The 22368-nt window shown below is 36.5% G+C and overlaps 1 protein-coding gene and 1 long non-coding RNA gene across 5 annotated transcripts in view; one reads left to right on the top strand and one right to left on the bottom strand.

Moving 5' to 3' along the window:
- Positions 1-2611: 2611 nt before the first annotated feature.
- Positions 2612-6096, bottom strand: LOC129453557 (uncharacterized). Its single transcript, XR_008647480.2, has 3 exons — positions 5961-6096; positions 3038-3109; positions 2612-2954 (listed from the first exon to the last, which is right to left on the bottom strand). It is a non-coding gene; the product is annotated as an uncharacterized lncRNA (long non-coding RNA).
- A 27-nt stretch (positions 6097-6123) lies between these two features.
- The window catches only part of lrp4 (low density lipoprotein receptor-related protein 4), a 117806-nt gene continuing 101561 nt past the window's right edge, over positions 6124-22368 (top strand). For 2 of the 4 annotated variants that reach the window (XR_012360143.1, XM_073859590.1), the window contains exon 1: positions 6124-6400. Coding sequence is in view for 3 of the 4 variants with exons in the window: in XM_073859590.1 (XP_073715691.1) it covers positions 6343-6400 (58 nt within the window). In the remaining variant the exon portion in view is untranslated. The remainder of the gene's footprint in view (positions 6401-22368) is intronic. The other 2 variants (XM_073859589.1, XM_073859588.1) reach the window with 1 other exon arrangement.

Genomic DNA, 22368 nt, shown 5'->3' with positions numbered 1-22368 from the left:
TAGTTCGTGTAAATGCCGCGAATTGAGCAATGCCGCGGGAAATGCGCGAGTTGAAAAATGTGAACTTTGGCGGAGAAACGCGCTGCGTTAACCACGCGTAGTAACGTGATTCCAGGAAGCGAGTGGAGTCGCAGAAGCCTCTCCCATTACGTGAATTTCCGCGTGAATTTCTCGATGACTAGAATTTCACGGGCGGCTTTCACACGTGAATGAAGCGAGTTAACTCAAAATGTTCAAGCAGCAAACCAGACGTGGTAGATGCAAATTTGATGCCTTAAACGCGGCTGGTGTGAACCCACACTAAGACTAATCTTAATAATTTTGTGTTAAACTACATGAATGATTTTGGTAGACATAACTAACTAGGCAGTGGACTTGTAGTTCACAGCATGCTTTGCATGGGACTGTATTTGGAGAGTAAAATTTGAAATAAAACGCTGGATAAAATTTTACGCTATTTAAAGTTTTTCCCTAAAAGAAAGGTTTGTTGGCGTTTAATGTTTATTTATCTTTAAGAATTTTTAAGTAGATATCACATGTTTTACAGTGTACTTTTACTTAAAGGGCTGCTAACTTAGGTGTTTTCAGCAATAAAAATAGTATCTGGTATCCCCAGAATCTGTCTGTAAAGTTTCAACTCAAAATACACCAATGTGGCCATTTGTGGCTGCAATAAAAAATGCATTGTTTTTGTTTGTGTTTCTTTAAATGCAAAGAAAGCTACTGTTCCCTCCCCATATGCAATGTAGGTGTTAGAGCGCTCACACATGTGCTTTGGACTACACCAAAACATGCGTCTCTGGCAGATAAATATGCACTCATAAGGCGGAGTCTGTAAGTGGTCATGCAGGTGGGGGGTAATCAATGTGACATCACAATGATAGGGGATCCCCAACAGCCTGTTTTATGTGACTGTTGCGGTTTAAAGGAGATTACACAAAGAAGAAGAGATGGATTTGTAAAATAAAAGGATAATTCTGCACACACACTGGCGACTCGTTTTCTGATAGAAACACATTTAAAAGTGCATTTTTAGGTTAGGGGTGCTTTATAGGCGTAAATCAGTATTTGTGCCACTTTTACTCTAAAGCTCTATAGTAGTTAAAGAATTGATATTCTCGGCTTATACGTTTACTGTAAGCCTGAGGCGCGATGTGAATGACTCACGTATGATCTAAAGCTCTTTATGAATGGGTTGCTTCACAACACTGAGTTCAAAGATTTTACACAAAAACCAGGTGCTGGAATATCTCACAGGCTGTAGATATATTTACAGTACCATGATGTCTTCACAATGTCACTTTCTCTAAGCCTCTGATATGTGAATTATTAAATCATGACAGAAATGTCCCGATGCTACTTTTGACTTTCAAACAATAAAGCACACAGTGTAGTGGGTTATAATAAAATGCAGGCTGCATTCTTTCAAAGCTATTAGCCAAAAACATTGACCATGAACCTGAAAATAACATGACATAAGAAATTAACATTTCTCCGTGGGTAGAATAATAAAGATTTTTACAGGTGTGTTAACAGACGCGCACGCACGCACACACACACACACACACACACACACACATTCATCCTGTGATCATGTCCATAAAATCTATATTACAGTATGTCCCTATCATTCTTTATTGCTATGTTTTCCTAATATAAGCTCAGAAGACTTTTAACTCTGCAAAAAAGTTAAGTTGAAATATATTTGTGTGGGTTGCATCATTGAATGTTAATAGGTTAAATAGCAGGCAGTTATATATAATTATGAAGTAGGACTGAAAGTCAGCAGTGCGTGGTTTGCTGTTGCAACACAGAGTTAACAAACAAAAGGAGTCATGTGTTATGTATTATGGTGCAATGCAACATGAAAAGTATTATAATTATTATAAATGATAACTATAAAACCAGAATAATTGCAGTATTTTAATTACAAACCTTTTTTTTCCAAATAAACATACATTATTGGATGGCATTATAATTGCATTAAAAATATTTCTGCCAGATGTCTGGCAAGAGACCAAACCTGCTACAGTAGATAGATTTCACAAAATACAAGAGATTAAATTACACCTGGACATTGTTCCTACATCAAAACTATGATAGCAAGAGTCTCTCTTTCTCTCTCTCTCTCTCTCTCTCTCTCTTTCTCTCTCTCTCTCTCTTTAGGTTTGTGGTTAAATCTCATCATAGAGGCTTTGGGTGGAGATGACAGAAAACCCTGCAGGGTCAGAAATGAACAGTGTGACATTATCATAGCCTGAGCTTCTTTCTGTCTGCGCTGTTTCTTTGAATCTTGTGCTAAAATAAGTGAATAGGCAAATAAACTGCAAGTCTATTAAATGAATCATCTGTGTTAATATTTAGTTTGTGGTAAAGGATGGAGTAAGCTGTCTATAATTTTACTCTCAAGTTCACCCCTACTCTCTTAAAAATAAAGGAGCTTCAACATGTTTTTCACAGGGATGCCGTAGAAGAACTATTTTTAGTCGATTCAGTTTAAGGTTCTCAAAAGAGATCTTTAATCTAAAGAAAAGGAAATTGGTTTATCTTTGGCAACGTTTAGCACCTTTAGCTAAATGAGCATGTGAATGATTGTATTTTATCTATTAATACACAGCAGCAGACACACTCTTGTCTTGTTTTGAAAAAGCTACTTAAATTACAGCATTATTTATTAAACTATTTTATTTAAGAACTTTAATATTTATCAGATGCTGTTAACCAAAGCAAACGTACAATGTGTTTGATCATTTTTGTATGTGCGAGTTCACTAGGAAACTTTATGATTCATATTGTTAACCTTTAAATGATAATGACAGAAAAGGTTACAAGCTTATGCTTAAAAATACTGTAGCAAGTTGTAGTGTAGTGCCCAGCATACATGGGAACTTCAGTATACGTCATGAGAAGAGATCACCATGTTCCCCTATTAAGTATTATGCAGGTGTTTTATTCTGTAGGGGCAACACAGTCCAGTTACACAATGGCTAACAATAGTGCTGATCCAGTTTCAAGTATGTTTGTTTTGAATACTTACTTTTTCCCAGTTGGCCTTTAGGGTCTCAGTGACGTGGCTACTCGGGTTGCAGTGTTATATGGTAGGTCAAAGCTAAAAGTGAGAACTATAGAGGAAAATGTTCATTTTTAGAGGCCACATCAGTCCCTAACTTTAGAAGAGACTCATTGTTTGATATTTTAAAGCTTGTATAAACCAAAAACTGAGAAACTTTAAATCTTTAAATGCATCGTATTAAAAATAACAACAAAGAGGTGACTCTAGTATGAGATAAAGTACGATAGCCAATACAAAGCCCCAAATGCTTTATTTGGCTTATCAGTCAAGCGAATAACAGCTCAGTCAGCGTGAAATTGGAATTGACCATATTTACTTCATGCATGCCCCTTGTTACCACGCTGAATGATTCATTCATTCATTCATGTAATTCCAAAGAAAAATTGTTTGTTTTCATAATCTTTGATCAGAATGCTTTGTCTTGTTCCATCACTTCCCTCCAACCAACAACTACACAGTCAAAAAATGGTCAATAAATGATGTCAAGCTGTCATGGGGCAGTACCCTTAAATATGAACTATTTAGGTACAGATATGTACCAATATGAGGTAACAATATAAACACAGCGAACACAATTTAGCCCAAATGTAGACCTATGTTATAAATAAGACTTTAATAAAATCTACATAAATGCATTTGTCAGAGGCTTTTATCCAAAGCGCATTTGTAGCCTAACAGTACACGTGTTCCTTCACTGTAAAACATTTTGTAGTTATTCATCTGTTTGCCAGTAACTTACTGTAGATTTAAATTGATGTTATTTACTGCAAGCAGTTTCTTTAAAGTGAAATGTACATTAACATTAACAAGTCTTTATCTTTAAAACTATAAAATAACAGCCTCATGCAAAGCATTCTGGGAACCAGAAATCCTCATCAACCTTTTTCTGTTCTTCCTACAGATTTTGGTTCCCAGAATGCTTTGCATGAGGCTGTTACTTTATTTTTATTTTGTAAAGAGACAAAGACTTGTTAATGTTTATTTAACTTTGAACAAACTGTGGCATGTAAATAACATGTGAGTAAATGGCAAACAGCTGCCAGTAATACTGTAATTTCTACAGAAACTTTTGTTATTCAAACCAATGACCAATACACTGCTAATGAAATGCTTAACCAAGTATTCTAGAGGAACATGTTAATATTTTGATGAAACTTAAAGGCGACATATTATGAAAATCTAACTTTTCCATGTTTTTATCAACCTAGAAAATGTGAAAAAGATCAACCCAGTAACTTAGTTCTGGTCTCTGCGAGCATGTGAAAAACAGGTAATTGAAACATGGCCCCCCTTGTGATGTCAGAAGGGGATCTTATTATAATAATACCGTCCATATCCAACCATGGCACTGCCATTTAGTGCAGAGATAGAGAGGGAGAGAGAAAATATTAGACAGCAAAATTGAGTTCAATTTCAACAAACCACCATTATGGTGATCAGTGTTTGCTTATCATCAGTTCATTTGCATTTAAAAGAGCACCTATTTAATTGCTAAAAAAACAATGTTATTTTGTGTATTTGGTATAATACAATGTGTTTGCATGGTTTATGGTTTAAAAAACACATTATTTTTCACAAACCGTACATTTTTGTAGCTCCTGATATACTGTCTTCCTGAAACGCACTGATTTTGTACAAAGCTCATCGATTTGAAAAGCTTGGTGCCCCTGCACTGCAAAAAATGATTTTCAAGAAAAAAATTCTTAGTATTTTTGTCTTGTTTCTAAAAATTCTTAAATTAAGATGCTTTTTCTTGATGAGCAAGTTTTTGGACCAATTTTAAGTGATTTTGTGCATAAAACAAGCAAAAAAAAAATCTTCCAATAGGGTAAGCAATTTTGAATTTAGTGTTTAAGAATTTTTTTTAGATTTTTTACTTTTTGCTTGTTTTATGCACAAAATCACTTAGATTTGATATTTTTGATCTAAAAACTAGACTTATTTTCTTTGGTCGTTTTGCTCATCAAGAAAAAGCATCTTAATTTAAGAATTTTCAGATATTTTTACTGAAAACAAGACAAAAACACTAAGAACATTTTTTTCTTGAAAATCATTTTTTTGCAGTGTGGTTGGTCAGCTAATCTGTACGTTGTGGTTGGTCTGAATATCTCTGACATCAGCAGAAATTGTGACGCTCCTTACCATGTTTGAAAGATTCGCTCACAATGCAATGTTAACAGGAGTTAACTTACAGGATGAGTCCGAAGCGGGAGAATTTTTGATAATGTCGGTCTTTTCTACATCACCCTTCCCAGGAAGTAAACTGTTGCCTACAATCGGTATGTTTGTTGTAGTCCAAGAAAAGAGATTTACGTTGGAAAGATAACTCCCGTCTTCATTTACTTTAGGGTTTGTACCTTTTGCATATAGTTAACATGTAGGCTACACACTTACACACCAAAGGATATTTAAAAACGTGAATCGGACCATAGGTGCTCTTTAAAAGGACACACCCACAAACATTTTTCTCACGCCTACAAAGTGGCAGTTTTCACATAATAAATTATCTGTGGGGTATTTTGAGCTAAAACTTTACATACTTTGGGAACACCAAATATTTATTTAACGTCTTTAAAAAAGTCTTGTGCAATGTCCCCTTTAATCTATATTATTTTTATCCTCCATTTATACAGACACAGCTAGTTTCTGGCCATATCAAATGTGCTGTATGGCAGTAATTGGAGGGGAAAGTGGAGGGCGTCAGTAAAGTCGGGCAACTATTGATGTCTCCTTATTTGATTTGGATCGGCTCACTTTGAAGGGCCGCGTCGGCACGTTCTCTCGTTTGTAGAGAGGTTCACAACACCTCAAAGTTTGCGGGGCGTCGCACGAAGAAATTGCGAAATCGCTAAAATCCCAGTTGGCCTCATTTAACACGCAGTGTTACCTTAAAGCCTCAGATTCATTCAGTTTGTCAGCAGGGAACTTTGATTTGGTTCCCCTCAGTTTCCTACGAGACATTTACTTTGGTAAAGATCCACCCCCCTTCGGAGCGCAGATGGTACAATCCAATGCACCTTTTGATCGTTCCAGCAGCGGCGGCGGCGGCAGTCTGACTGAACAACACTTCTCTCCTAACTGGAGTTGCGGCGTCTTCATTTGGGTCTTTTTAGTTTAACTTAACACTCGTGTGGGGACCGAAAAGGATTACAGATGCATTAAACGATGGTTTTCAAAGAGTTATTCATGTAATTCTGTTGATCCGAAGGCTGTTTATTTAGAAAATCAGGCAGAAATTAAGGACGACAGAGATTGAGAGATTCTCCACGATGAGGCACATTGCAGTTGTTTATGGCAGCCTTTTAACTTTAACGCTGCTCGCTGACGGTAAGTGTTTTCTTGAACTATACTCGCTTTTCATTTGGGATTAAATGCATCGCTGCTTTAATAATGCAGGCACTGGGAACGTATATAGAAACGGATTAAATAAACTGCACGAGCGCAGGCGAAGATGTTTCTCCTCAAAGAGTTGCAGCACGCGCAAAGAAAACAAAACTGTGGGATCGCGGTTTACTATGCGTCGAAACAGCGATTGCAGTTTACCGATGAAATAAACTAAGTTACACTGTTGTCGCTAATCAAAGTGTGGGTATAAGTTAAATAGTAAACTGTGACGAGTTCAGAGAATGGGTAGCCTACATATTCTCGCTGGTGGTGTTGGGGAAAGAAAGTGAACTCGTCCTGACTTGTTGGTATTAAACTTTGACGTTTTTGTATAGCACATTGGGTGTCTTTTCTAAATCATTTTAGTGTTTCTGTTCTAATAATATAAATAATCGCAAGTCAACAGTCGCGCACGGCACGCGCTGCATTTGGAACATGTTGGAACAGCCGCTGACTGGAATGCAGCGACTTCAAAGCGCGTGTATCGGCCTTTACTACAAACACAATATTTAGGTGTTCCCTTTAACGATGAGCTTTTTAAAAATAAAACACTTTACTTTTCACATTCACACAAGTGTAGTTTTGTTTCGTAACAAAGTCCAGCGGTGGATAGACGTCCATCAGGAGAATTGTAATGTTTTCTGAAGCATCATTACAAATGTCACTTTCAGCTCAGCACATGATGATTTGTGTTTGGTGATGTTTTGTGGGAGAATAAACATTATAAACTGTTTTTTACAAGACGTGTTGCAGCACCAATAACATTGTTTGTCATAAACATTTGTTATGCATAACATTTATAAATATACTCTTTTAAAGTACCCATATTTACATAATTAATAATTTATATAAGACATATTTAATGTGGATCTGACATCTCACGGTAATGTTTGAATAAGTGTGGTGAACCAGCGTGTTGTTGTGTGTGACACAACATAACGTCATGTTAAAAAGTGAGAAATGATTGGTCATTTTACTGTCTGTCAGACTTTGGCTTTACATTGAGTGACACTGAGTGTCTGTTCATTACAAATATCAAATTTAAGTTCCAGAGAAATTTACTTACAATATACTGGTCTATCACTAATATTTCTGCATGATCTTTATAGACACTGTTGTCTCCTTGGTAACCAAGTACTCTAAATTCTGAAACCACTTGGGAGAATGTGATAGAAATTATCGCATAGCTAGGGGTCAATAGAAAGTAGTACATACCACCATTTGAAAAATATTTTCATAATTGGCCTATGGCTGCAATGATTAACAAAACTAATCGTTTGCAGAAATTAAGTTTTTGTTTACATCATATGTGTGTGTACTGTGTATAAGAAGAGTTTGGTTCCAAAACGCAATAAATCCGCTGTAATCTGTGGAGCGGATTTATTGCATTCTGTGGAAAAGGGGGAGTGGCGTTTATGGTGTTTTGGGAAAAAAGGGAGAAAAGATGACAGAATAACACTGCAGGTATTGGATTTTGCGTAAAATTAAGAATTTACTTTTAAATACTGACCTGATATAATACTGATTCTGGCAGTAACTCATTTTTTTTCAAAAATGGCGTTTATCGCGTTTTGGAACCAAACTCTTCATATATAAATACACACACATGCATGTATATGTTTTAAGAAATATTTACGTGTGTGTATATATGAATACTTAATATATACTTTTTTCCTTAAAATTATACGTGCATTTGTGTGTATTTACATTCATTGTTATGCAGCCCTAGATTGGGGTTCATATATCTGTTTTGCTTTGGGCAGTCATTTTAAAAGAGGCATTTTAAAAGTAGGGGAAATAAATGAAGGCATGCAGAAACGTTTCCAGTGTTTTTATGTGACCTTCATGTAGGAAAAGGTTGTAATCTGTTCAATAAAGCTCGACTCCAGATCTCCTTCATTGCATGTCTGGAAACAAAGACTATAAAACGGCTACAAATCTTTCGCTCTTGGTTTCAGTATTTGAGTGCTTGATAAATGGACATTTTGCATGGACTTTGGGTTAAAATTTGCATGTTTGTGTTAGGAAATCTGTGTTTTTATTCACTCTTTTTTTTTAATCCACCGGTTTTATGACATTTTAAAAAAATACATTCATTTATCATGAATTCTGTGTAATTAAACCTAAAAAGAAATAAAGCTACTAACCAACAGCACTTCTTTGTATAACTTTTGTTTAATTAAAATGTAAAATTTTAGAACAGTTTTTTGTCAAACATTTTCTTTGGGGGGGCCGTGAAGGAATGCACCGTACACATGGGGGCCGCACACGGATAAAGTTTGAGAACCACTGGTCTAGAACAGTGAGTTTCAACTCTTGGGTTGAGAATCAGCAGGGATATGATGCTAAATGCATATATTAAAATGCAACTAACCATACAACCATGCATCAGTTTAGCACAAAAAAAAGGGTTTATTATCATAAATATTAGAGAAGAAAATGTTTCCTATGTAGTTGTGTGTAAGAAGCTGGACAATGAAAGGAGCTAGTAGAATTGATGGGTTGTGTGACGTGACGACTCTCAGTGTAAAATGACCCAGACTACATTACATACAGATTCACCTGTTAATCTGATAAATCACCCACTGTTGTTGTTATTCCTGTGTCATGGTATTAATTTGGAATAGGGATGCTCCGATCAATCGGCCGATAATGCTTGCTATGCTTCCCAATGAATTACGGCAAAATGCCACTACATCCAAAAGCCAGGGGGCGCTCTCGTGCAGAAACTCAAAATGCGCTGTAGACGAAGATCAATACACACGCAGATATGATGACACGCAGCGCCAGGAAATATCTTTAGGATATATTTATATTCCTTTTCTTTAAACCTTTTCAGGTATTTTCATGATAATAAAGAATATGTTTAATAATTATGTTTGATGAGTGTTGCTTATTCAAATGCATGTTATAAACGACTCAAACTAACAATGATTTTAGATCGATAAGGACTTACTGATTAAAAGCCGTAGAACATGAAATAGCTGTGAATAAGATCGGCTGTCCGATTCAGAATAGTGATTCATTGGCCACGTATTTTTAGTGTAGATCAGGCATTGATCGGAGCATCACTAATTTGGAATAATATTGATATATTTTTGGATTCAGATGCAGTTTAAATAGGGATGCACAGAAATGAGAATTCTTGGCCGAAACCAAAAAAGAGGAAACCAAAGCTGAAAACCGAAACACAGAAAGAAATTATGCCAATTATAATATGTTGCTTCAGACAAGCAGGTGCAGGTCGCGGTTTCGGCCGGATTGTTTCGGTGATAAAAGTCTTTCAGTGTCCGAATATTTGGTGCATCCCTACGTTTAAATGTACTGTTGGGACATCAGGTGTTGATCCATCATGAATCTGAGTCCTAAGTCAAAACCAGTTTGGAACCACTGGTGCTCAAGACAAGAATTTGTGTATTATGTTTCAGTTTGTGAATTGACAATTGTTTCTTTTGCTTAAGAGTGGAGAGTAGACAGGAAAGTTTTGCTTGGAGATAGGGGAGTGGGACCGGCAAAGGACCTCAGAGACGGGAATCGAACTTGGTTATACATATTGCTATATGTTGGCGCACTAACCACAGGGCTATCGGTGCCGACACAATTGTTTTTTTTATATACTGAATTGTTTGCAATATGACCACTGATGCACATCTATTTAGGGATGCACCGATACCACTTTTTCCATCTCCGATCCGATTCCGATACCCGAATTCTGAGTATCGGCCGATTCCGATACCTGCCGATCCGATACTACTGTATTTTTCTTGAGCAATTTAAATTACACACAGACACACACACAGACACATACACTATATAAATGTCTAAATCTAGCATAATATAATTATATTATATATAATTATACTTTTAAATTAAAAACCAATAATTTAAAATGATTTACAAGTTACAAGAACATTAGTAATTATTAACCATGGCAGTGTTTAGGAGAAAATAAAATAGGCACGTTTGATCAAAAAAGTATGCTAAATATATTTTCCTTAATTGCGCAAAAAGTCACAGTAAAAAAGCTTTAGTGTGCAGATGGTTATTTTGGGAATTATGCACTTAACCGGACCTTTTATGCACATTTCGGGTGCAGAATTGATGCGCCTAAATCATATTGAGTGCGCATTCTGCGCAATACTGTGCAGCATTGATGCTCTAGAAGCGTCCTCACACTCGCATGGGAATCCTCGCTCCGCAATGGAAAGCTAAGTTCATAACTATTAAAACACAAAAAGATTTGATGCATCGTGTGCTCAGCACATACTGAATTGCATCCATCCAACAACTTACTGAGACTTTATAAAATCAGATCTTTAAAACAGCCTACAGTTATTGAGGGTTCTTGTGTTGAATGACGCGTTTCATCCGTCCGCTTCACCTGTGAATCCTCAGCACATAGTGAATTGCATCCATCCAACAGCTTACTGAGACTTTATGAAATCAGATCTTTAATAAAGCCTAACGTTACAGTTATTGTGTGTGTTATTGTGTGTGTGCCTGTGTTGAATGACGCGTTTTTATCCGTCCGCTTCTCATCAGTGGATTAACTCAGTTTGCAAGTAAGTTTCAGTGTTTCTGTGAACACGAATATTTTTAAATGTGCGTTTGTTCCTTCACATGAAGCTATTGAGTGTAAGATGACTTTGATTATAGTGCATAAAAACGTTTATGGTGCTTTTATAATACTTTGACGTTTTAATCGCTTGTCAGTGACAACCATGGGTAATGCGCAGTATCGGAATTGGATCGGTCCTGTTAGTCCGATATCCGATCCAGCAAAAAATGCCGGATCGGCCCCGATACCGATCCAGAATATCGGATCGGTGCATCCCTACATCTATTACTAAAATTTGATTATATGAAAGAGTTATTTCTAAGCATTTAGGAAGCTCACAGATTTCTGATCAAACATTCATATTCTGCATGACCTTTAAAGTTTAATTGGTATAGAGCACTGGTTTTACCTTTTTTCCAAGACTTTGAGAAAGATCAGACATTGTTATTCTGAGATAAGGAAAGCCTTTAATTCCATGCTTATGATCCTCCATTTTTTTTTTAACTAGAAATGCTGTACCACCATTACTCACCATAGTTTTTTAACCTATACACTGTTGTTATTATTGTTTAAAAGTTGAAATGACAGATGTGGTCACTATCTCTGTATGGAGTGGACAAAAAAGATTATTTACAAGAACTCCAATTGTATTAGAATTGACAATCGGAAAGTAAGTAGTACATTACATTTTAATTTATCCATTTAGCAGACGCATTTATGTGAAGTGACAAATTTAACATTTAAGATTTTGTCAAAGACGGCAACAACAAGCGTATTATACACAGCTATGTTTACAAGTAAGAATAGAGTATTAGAGAAAGATGAACAACTTAGAAGGTTGTTTCTATTAATATGCAAACAAAGACATATTACAAAGGGTTTTTTAAGTGGATGCAGAACAGGTGTGTTTTTAGTTTTTATGTGTAAATACGAGCGTTTTAGTTTTCGTTGTTGCATTTTCTAGTCACTGGCTACCATTTAGTGCCATGTATGTCCTGGTTACCAGCACACAAGCTTTTTATAAAGTGTGTGAAAATGTGTGGCAATGTCTTAAGTTTCTCACAAACCCCCTGAGCATTCGCTCTAATGTCATGATCCTATTCAACTACTCATGAAATGTGTTCAAATGCTCTTTATTGCCTAAGGGCTTCTGCTTTAGCTGTTGACTGAAAGACTGTCAGTAGGGCTCACAGCATTTTATTTGATGTATTGAAAAGTTTCTGCACATATGTAATAGTCCTTTAAGTAAAGAAATACTTTCTCTTGTTGCACACTTGTTTTAAGTCATTAAAACGTTTTGGCATTGCTCACTGTGTGTTTGCATGTGGTAGAAATGAAAATAAAATCTTTATATAAGACTCTTGACTTGTTAAGGTTCTTTCACTGCTTGATGAAATGTATTTATTTATTTAATCTAAATGATTTGCTTGATTTTCGATTGCCCTCTATAGAATGAAGGGATTTAGACCATATGGAGTTTTGAACATTATTGCATTACATACATAACAACATTTAGTTGTCACAAGCCCATTTTGCAGTATTTAATTACATTAGTTTTATATGAGAAGACAACATATTGTGAAACTTTCTGTTTTTTTAAATATAAGTGGGACCATCACATCTTCAGCATCACGTCTGATGATTTCATTCATCCAGTTAAATTGCAGTTTTTGAAACTGCAGACAAAGGAAGAAGCTGGACGATGTTTGTTCTGATAAAAGCTTCAGCATTGTTTGTTTGCAGTTCCTTTTGTTGTGATAATTTGTTTCTAATACAAAGACTTTTAGACATTTCTTTGACTGGTGTCCAGTTGCTTTCCACAGATACTTGACAGTTACTAAAAAGGTTTTTACTCCTACTGTTTCTAGTTTGAGTGATATGTAGTGACTTTCAGTGAATTTGAGGTGTACATTTGATCAATAAGTCTGGGAAACAAACCATAATTTCCCATATAAATTATTATTAGTATTTATAGCACAGGGCTGTTGAATGCTTTATCTGATTGGTTGAGAAATGTTTCACGGCTATGCATTATTTTTTGATAGACACACACTAGTGCTGGGCGATTTGGCCTAAAAATAAAATCTCCGATTTTATTTTTTTTAATTCGACTTCCGATTTTTTCCGATTCCCCCCCCCACTTATTAAGAAAAGCAATAAGTACAAACGGCAGACAACTTGAAGCAAATTTTGCTTTAATTTATTCAAAAGCAAGACAAATGTAACCTCAATTTATGAGATGAATAGTAAATAAATAAACACCCTCTTGGAATCAAAGTCCCAGCTGTGTTTTACGTGTGCTATGATGTTGTTGATGTTGCTATAATAATGCTACGGAAGCCCCGGGCAGCCAAAAATGCGCCATTACAAAAAAATCGAATTACTTATTTTTTAAATCGCCCACAACAAAAAATTCGAATTAATTCATTAAATCGATTTTTCGCCCAGGCCTAACACACACCTGACCTGTCAGATGTCTTTAAAATAACCATTAGAGCAATGTCTGTGGTAAGCAGAATAATTCAATGGCCCGTTGTCAATTATTCCTTACTTATTATTCAGATGCTGCGTTTTCATCCCGCGCACCAATGGCAAATAAGTTTAGTATGAACCGGCTTCATAGTGACAGCCGAGTCTTTGTACAGAACCGGTCATGTGAGAGAGAGGTATGTAATTTTAATTGGTATGTCCGATAAAATAAATGTTTAAAATCACACACAAGAAACATGGAAGGAAATATAAAGAAGACTTGCATAGACAGAAAGCAGCAAGTGGCAAACTTCTTGATTATGAGCCTTCTCTAATAAGTGTAGTTTAAGGTTTGTTTTAAACAAAGACTCACTAGTAATCAGGGCTTTGAACCAGATTTTTTCCCAATTGGTTCGTTCTGAACAGAAACAGTATTTTAATGTTTTCTTTTCAACTCTAAAATTGACATTCCTGAACCGGTTAATTACGCTCCATGCCAGCTGTGGGACATACAAATAAGTAGGCTGTAATTAAGACATTAAACTTAAATTGTTAGTCTGCATAATTTTCCTTAAGTCTCTATCTTGTCATCACACATTATGTAAACAGCATAACTGTAATTCTGACATGCCTACATTTGTTTCAGCATTTTCTGCCATGTCGTTTATTGGCAAACAACTTAAACAAATGTTTTTATCAGAAAATGAATACTGTGGTATTTCGAGATCATTTTGTTTGTATGTGTCCTGTCAAGAACAGAAAGATTGTTTGCTTGCTTTTTGAAACGCGTCTCTCCGTGTATGCGCTTTTGAGTGCACTTAAACACGCGCGCGCACACAGAGGGTTGACTAATTAGTATTAAAAAAGCAAACATCTTGATATACTTGGTAGCCTGGAATATTTATCTCTTTGAGCATTAGAGATTTGGGCTTGAGTAGGCTACTTGTTGGTGGCAAGCTTCTCGTTTCTCAAATGAGTCAACGACGACCGGAAGTGAACTTCACCAAGCCATATTGCACAAAAATCTTGTCGAAGAATGAACAAAACCTGTATTAACCAGTTACCATTATTTTAAATAAACGCTTCTGGGGCCTCATGTATAAAACTGTGCGTAGGATTCTTACTAAAAGTCTACGTACGCACAAAAGTCAAAAATGGCATACACCAAAAATTATGAAGACTTATAAAACAAAGCAATGTTCCCTTTATAAATCACAGATCACCTGCAAGTGTGCGTACATGAATCATCCTAATATCCCACCCTGCAAGCCCTTTCTCCCATCAAGTTTGTTTTTTATAAATCAAAACCTTTGCGTGGGAACTGGCGAACGCATGTTTCCAGCTCTGTTCTGTGCGTACGCATGCTTTATACATGAGGCCCCTGTTCTGGAACATATATATTTTTAAAGTTTCTGGTTTCGTTTCTGTTCCTTGCAAAACATCAAAAGTTTCTGGTTTTTGTTTTCGTTCTGTTTAATAATTCTGTTATGCACCGTATGTCCTGAAGAACCGGAGTCAACAGTAAACAGTGAAATTTATTTTACTTTGTAATAATTTGATTATGCATGTTGTTTATTTAGGGGTGGTGTTGACATTAAAGTAAACAAGCTTGATCTGTTTGCGGTGGCACAGTGCACATTAAAGCATATTTATCTCATTATATTAGGCTGTTGAAAGTAGTATTTTAAGGGTGAAAGAATTACACATCGTTTACACTTTACTATAAGACATTTCTAAAACCTTATTGTTACTTCTGCATTAAGTGAAATGAAACAAGCAAGTTAGCATTAAGATGTAAAATGATGCTATTATTTAGGCAGAAGGATTAAAAAATCTGAACTGGATGATGTATTACAAGATTGGGCAGCACACTTTTCTGACTTCGTAAATGTAAACTTTTTTTATGGACCTGGCCTCATGTGAAGGAATACAGGGAATATTTAACTTTTAACTGAGTTTTTGGCTTTAAGGCCTTTATTTTATACTTGGCATATTATTGACACTGTCAACCAAAGCCACATGGTTCGTTGTAGCAGTTTTAACAGTGCAGGTGGATTTTCTGTACTAAGCTCATTTTATGCTGTGCTAACTTAAAACATTTTTTTTTCACTTTTTGCCATGTAAGCTTTTGTGAAGCAACATAAAATTATATGTAAACTTCAAATTATTTAAAGTAAGACTGATCTGTCGGCTTGATGCAGGTTCTGTACGTATATTGAATCACTTTTTATTCAGTAAATTTGGTCAGGTAGTTTATGGTGACTCTTTGTGTTCGGGATCTGTTATGTATTTTTGATGTAAATGTTACCTCCTTGAGTTAATGGCCATCACGACTCTATAATTCATAGTTTAATGGCTGGCTGATATAAAAAGGATGCAGTTGTGTTTTGTAAGAACTGTTGTGTTGATGTTCTCGTATCTTTACTGCTTTTCATTCCCTGTGAGAGAATTATAAATCTCAAAGACAGCTTGTCTTTTATGGAGGACATCATTTCCACTCAGTCGCATGGGAAAGTCTTTCTATCTTGTGTTGTATTTCTCCCACTGACTTTGGTTTCGGTGTATGTTGGTCCATATTGAGTATCACATGAGTAGGAATAGCATAACATTAAATAGCCTATAGGTTTGTGAGCTTCATGTGCACAGAAACAAATTAGGCATTTCTAAGGGTAAATGAATGACTATTAAGCCCTTTTCACACAGAGATTACAGAAATACACTGAAAATTTGTTCGGGATTTTTGGTTCATTCACACTTGGCAATGATTTTCTGGGATGCCTGCATTTACACACATACCGCAAAGAGCCTGTACTTGGTAGGGTTTTCCACAGCGTCTTAAGTTTGCTAATTTTCCGTGATTTCTCTCTGAAGAAAGCATTTTAGTTTATGCGCTGTTCTGTCATGATGATCATGGTGAATGATTTTAGCTTCAGGGCGGATAGTGATGAGCTCCCTGATCTTTGCTTCAGTCCAGTTTGCTGACATTTCTCGTCGTGAATGTTAATCTGCGTTTAAATCCCTGTGCCAAAGGGCTGAACCATAACTTCTTGTTGTGATGACACGCGCGTCCTCATTATGGCACGCCCTTACGGTATTGTTTCTGTCTTTTGTTAACGGCAAATGTTTTTAGTGAAATTTACAAGGTCTTCTTTACAGAAGTGATCCCAGAACGTTTACGGGGTGGGTTTGTGTTCACACAGAAGCTTTTCTGCCGATTTTACAGACATTTTCTGGGACCAAAGTGTTGTGTGAATGGGTTTGTTCTTAGTTAATAAGGTACAATAGTGATGTTTCTGATGAAGTTGAAATGAAGGGATAATGTAAATAAGATTTAGTTTGTTTTGAAATCCCTCCTGTGTGTGTGTGTGTGTGTGTGTGTGTGACGGAAAAGGCCAGACGAGAGTTAATAATAGATAAAGTCTGACTGCAACAGCCAGACATGCATATATACATTAATAAATGAAAGATTTTTGCACATTATTTATATTGGTCCATTTCGATGTTTGTTGAAAGATCCGGCTAGTGTTGTGAATGTCAGCTCATTTTGGCAGTATAATTGATTAAGAGAGGTTTTCATTCATCATGTAGCATTTGTTTCTGCATGAATGACACATTTTTCTCTAACTTGCTTGTTTTCTAAGCAGAAAATGAAATGATTGACTTCCTGTCCCATGAAAGGATCAGTCTACAGTGAAAGGACACGGGAGAATTCACTTCTGTGTCTTTTTCTTATTTCATCCTCGCAGCTAAACAGAGAAGCCTTCATCAAACGTTTCCCTTTTACAAAATGAATATATATTTTGTTTCAGCAGCATGTAGCTCATTGTCAGGTTATTTGTTATTTTTGGAACTTCCGAGTAATTATTCACATGACATGTAGGACTCGCGTGATTGGCTTAGAAACTTCTGTTGAGCAAAGTTGGCAACATACAGATGATGGTGTTGAGTTCATCTACCATTGACTCTCCTGAGCTGTGATGTTAAAGAAACAAACGGGAAAAAATCTATTTCATGCTTTTAAAATCCCTTAAGATCGGTTAAAGTCGCAGGAAGCGAATGTAGTGATTGTCTTCTTTTTCCTGTGGTGACGTATATCAGTCGAATGAAATGGCTTGTGAAATGAGAAAACGTAGGGCTGAACTTGAATTCGTCCATCGAGAATAGATTGTATTGTTTGAAGTTGGGTCATGTTGCTATTTGCTAATCGCTGTGATCTTTTCCTGGACCGTGCCCACCTGCCATACCATATGACCGGATGTAAAGAAAGATCGTTTCGAGGAAGGGAGGAGATTTGCGATTTCTGATTAAGGATTATGAGGAGACACTAAATTTTTTTTATAAAAATAATTTGAAAAAGTCAAAGTCATTTGTAAAAAAATACTTTTTTTATTGCTAAGCATGCTTTAATGTGAATATTATTTTGTTATTTTTAATCATAATACATTGTATTTAGTTTAAAAGAGAAATCACTGCTGGAGATCCATAAATAAAGCCAAATAATGGAGCTATTGTTGCCAATCATCAATGCTTATCAGTCATATCCTGACCCGATGAACTTGTGCATGAGCATTGAAGTTGCAAGCATTCACTTTTTGTTTGAAATTGAATTTCATTGGGGAAGAACAGCATCATATTATACGAGCCCTGGGAGCAAGAGCTTAAGTTGTCATTTTGTAATTGAGTTTTGCCTTGAAAGGAGTTTTTTAACAGGTGCGTGAGAGAGAGAATTTAAGAGCGACGCTACAAACGGCTTGTTTGGAAAGTCCCTTTCAATCTCTACAGCAAATGAATCGATGTCATGAGTCAGATTTCTTCATTTGTTTTTCTATCAGGTCGAGCTACCAGTCAAAGCTCTTCATTCACAAAGACAGTCACATAAGTGGATCTGTAAAGGACCGATCCGCCAATGATTAGCATAACTGCTACTGAGTCTCGTGTAATTTAGATGTTCCCAGCCGAGCAGCTGTCAATAGGATTAAAGCTACAGTATTCAAACACTTTTTCCAGGTATTTTAGACTTTTGTGAGTTCTACCTCTCGTTTAGTGTTTGTTTGTTTAGTGATTTGTTTGTACTTGCTGGAGTGTTTTGTAGGCAAATGGAAGAGGACACCGCTTGTGTCCTTTATCAAACACTGAGTGTTTCATTTATTGCAGTTGTTGAATATTTCACCTGATAGACTCGCAGAAATGCTGGGTTATTTTCAACCCAGCATTGTGTCAAAAAGGGACAAGCTGAGCCGTTGAGTTAAATTATCCCAGAAAATGTTTATATTGACCCAACAATAGGTTAAACCAACCCAGTATTTTGGGTTCAAACAACCCAGCATGGTTTAAATTAAAACCTAACTGGGTTCATCGTTTTTTGACCCAATGCCAGGTTGAAAATAACCCAGAATTATTTATGGTGCTTTTCCATTGCATAGTACCCCACAGTTTGGGACGGGTCAGCTTACTTTTGGGGGCTTTTCCAATGGGTACAGTACGTAGTACCCAATACTTTTTTTAGTACCACCTCGGTTTGGGTTCCAAGCATGCCAAGCTTATTCCAAAATGTGACATGAAAACACTGCAGATCACTGATTGGTCTGAGAGAATCGTCACTATGAGCGTCATTGCTATAATGTTAAAGTTTAGCTTTACCTTTATGCTAGCTTGCGCTGTCTCGAGTAAACCTGTTGTCATCTGTGCTTTGCTGTAAGTCCCCAAACTCCCTTTTAGCGATGAAAAACATCCACAGGTTGTGAATCAGGAACACCATAGCAGTTTTTTTCCAGACTTGCAGTTTGTGGCGGCACATTCGCAACGCGCACATCTACCTATATGCTTATAATGCAACTTAAATGAGGATCAGCGGAGCACATTGACTGACGCCACAGGTGTTTGTACGGAAACTGTCATGTGAGACAGAGGTAGTGATAAACGTGATGTGCAAACATTTATTTGTGGTGGTCAAATTTAACTTGAATTACAAAATAAATGAATATATGGGAATGTTTAGGTATTCCAACAACGCCCTCACTTGTATGATATCACAGCAGTAGTCAGTGCAAATATAACGACACGCCTACACTGCCCTACAAAGGCAAAGCGCAGTAACTATGCATTTGGTCAAAATTGAGTTAAGGATTGAAATGGGTTTTGTGAGATCTGATGGGTCTTGTGACAAAGTCTCCTGGTTGAATTTTGTCCCATTTCAGAAAACGTGTGTGCCAAAATTGCAGTAACATGTTTGACTGGCTGGTGTGAAAACTTTAATGGTATTTTTTCTCTGTTTCAGTGTTCGCGTAGTTACTGCACTTAGCTTTTGGAGGGCAGTATAATCCCTCCCACTCTGAAGTGTTACTAAACTCGATGTAAAAGCTAACTAAGCCAAAGTGAGGTACCACCTAAACCGTGGTGTACTATGCAATGGAAAAGCGCCATTAGAGAAGACACTGGGTTATTTTCAACCCAGCGTTAAGTGAAAAAGGGACAAGCCCAGCCGTTGGGTTAAATTATCCCAGAAAATGTTTATATTTGACCCAAAAATGGGTTAAAACAACTCTGCATTAAACTACAAAATCACAAACCCAACGGGCTGGGTTCATTCTTTTTGTTACCCAATGCCAGGTTGAAAATAATAACCCAGCATTATTTAGAGAAGACGCTGGGTTATTTTCAACTGAGCGTTGGGTAAAAAGGGAGAAGCCCAGCCGTTGGGTTAAATTAAGCCATAAAATGTTTTTATTTGACCCAATAATGGGTTAAAACAATCCAGCATTAAACTACAAAATTACAAACCCAACTAGCTGGACTCATTTCTTTTTGACCCAACGCTGGGTTAAAAATAGTATTTTAAAGTGTAGTTGTACAAAAGCTTTAAAGCTGCACATTTGTACTGTTCAAAATATCATCAATGTTTATAAAACGATTGCTGTAATAGCTCGCGCAACATTTGTGTAATCACAAACGACTCATTTAATGGTTTTCAGTTGTGTGTTTGTAGTCTCGCGGTTAAAACTCTTGTGAATGTAGAGCAGCTGTAGAATGAAGCAGTAAGTAATTTTATTTACTGGCTTCATTGTGTCTAATGAACTCGTACTTCTGTTTTTTTCCCAGGCCGCTCTGTCTCTCTCTTTCTCTCTGTCAAAGGCTTTCTGTGTCCTGGCCCAGAAATCTTCACTCATCCATGTCACGTTCGGTGGTACCTCTTTCAAAACCCCCCCCAACCCCCATCCCACACACACATGTCTGCATACCCTAAACCATACAAGAGGCCTCGGCAACAAGCTCCATTAAAGACACAATATGGGTGTCCGATGGTCCTACAACACGGGCCTTGAGTAGCGGTACGCAAGTTAAAAGCTTCGCTCGCTAATGAAGTCAGAGAACTTAAGTGGTTCTTTAGTGTCTGGGACAAAATGTCCAAACAGCCGGCCTCTCTCTCTCCAGCATTATAGGATGTATGCAAACAATAGCTTTTGACTCAGTGTAGGGTTCCTCTCGGCACTGTTTGTTTCTCATTCAGTAAGGAGGCACTTGGGAATGGGTTGCAAACAAAAAAAATTTGTGTTTTTTTGTGAAGTTTACGTTAGCGAGTGAAGTTTTCTGTTTCTTTCTGTTTTCTTTGGAGCACTTTTTGAGTGTATTACATGTTTACGAGTCTATTTTTTATGTTCAGACTAAGTTAAAGGGTTATCCTCCAGTTCTTTCTCTCTTGAAATGATGAAACCTTCACATCTGTCTTTTCCCACGCATCAAGCCAACCTCAAAATTAGCAGTGTGTCTTCTGATGACTAAAGTTAACTAGCATGCTAATTAAAGGACAGCGGCTAAATATCAAAACTGTATAAATAAATCTAGATGAACTCTCACACTAATTGTCTAGTTGTGATGACTAATACCATCTTCATTAAATTAACTGAATACTTTCTCTCTTTACTTTTAATTTATTGGCTTTATCATTTCTTTACTGTGTGATTTCGATCTTTATTTCACTGCAGGATCAGATGTAGTTAAATGTCATTCTGACTTGTGATGCTTCCCTCAGGTCCTCCTGGAATCTTTCAGTATAGCAGTTGGGATGTTATGGTTATGATGTGCCTTCAAATGTTTTTAATTGGTGTTGGACATGTCAATGTCATTGTTTCTTTTTCATCTAGTACCAAAAAAAGCAGTTTTAGCAACATGTCAACAACGCATCAGTACTTTTTTATTTTTTTGTACCGACTTGGAACCGAATACACGGTACTTTTGACAACCCAAGTGTAAACTGTCCAAATGAACAAAACATTGGCAAACTTTCTTTCATCAGCAGTACAGTACACACATTGTGTACAAACTAAAGCGTAAATTCAACATTCACAATTACAACATACTACGAATAATACCAATAATCATCTACTATTATTCTGTGAATGACGCAGCCCAACTCAAGCCTGAAGTATAGTTCGCTTTTTACACGAATGTGTGAGTACATGCACATTCGAATGTACACGCACAGCCTTGCAAAGCATAGTTCTTTGACTCGATTTATATGCATTGCGACAAATTCAGTTAGGGATGTTAATTTCAGTCAATTTTCCTGACCGACAATCGCAGCATGTTAACCGGACAATAACTGTTAACTGATAATACTAAATTTTTCATTTAGTAAAAATACAGTTGACGTTGCCTGTGACTCTGTAAAAACAATATAAACATTTTATTTAATTTGGACATGCAAACAGCAGCAACAGATCAACAACAGAATCAGGATTCATACATGATCAAATTTTCATGCAACATTACATTTTCAAAGAGCACACGATCAGTCCATAGGATTAATTTCTAAAGAGGGCAGATTGTCTATCTTTCATCTACCACAGTGGGCATTTCTAAAGCGGCACACATTTAAAAAGTTTTG

Source organism: Misgurnus anguillicaudatus, chromosome 21, assembly GCF_027580225.2.
Source record: "Misgurnus anguillicaudatus chromosome 21, ASM2758022v2, whole genome shotgun sequence".
NCBI classification, from domain to species: Eukaryota; Metazoa; Chordata; class Actinopteri; order Cypriniformes; family Cobitidae; genus Misgurnus; species Misgurnus anguillicaudatus.
The sequence above is the reverse complement of the archived record's forward strand: the minus strand, read 5'-3'. Positions and strand labels throughout refer to the sequence as shown.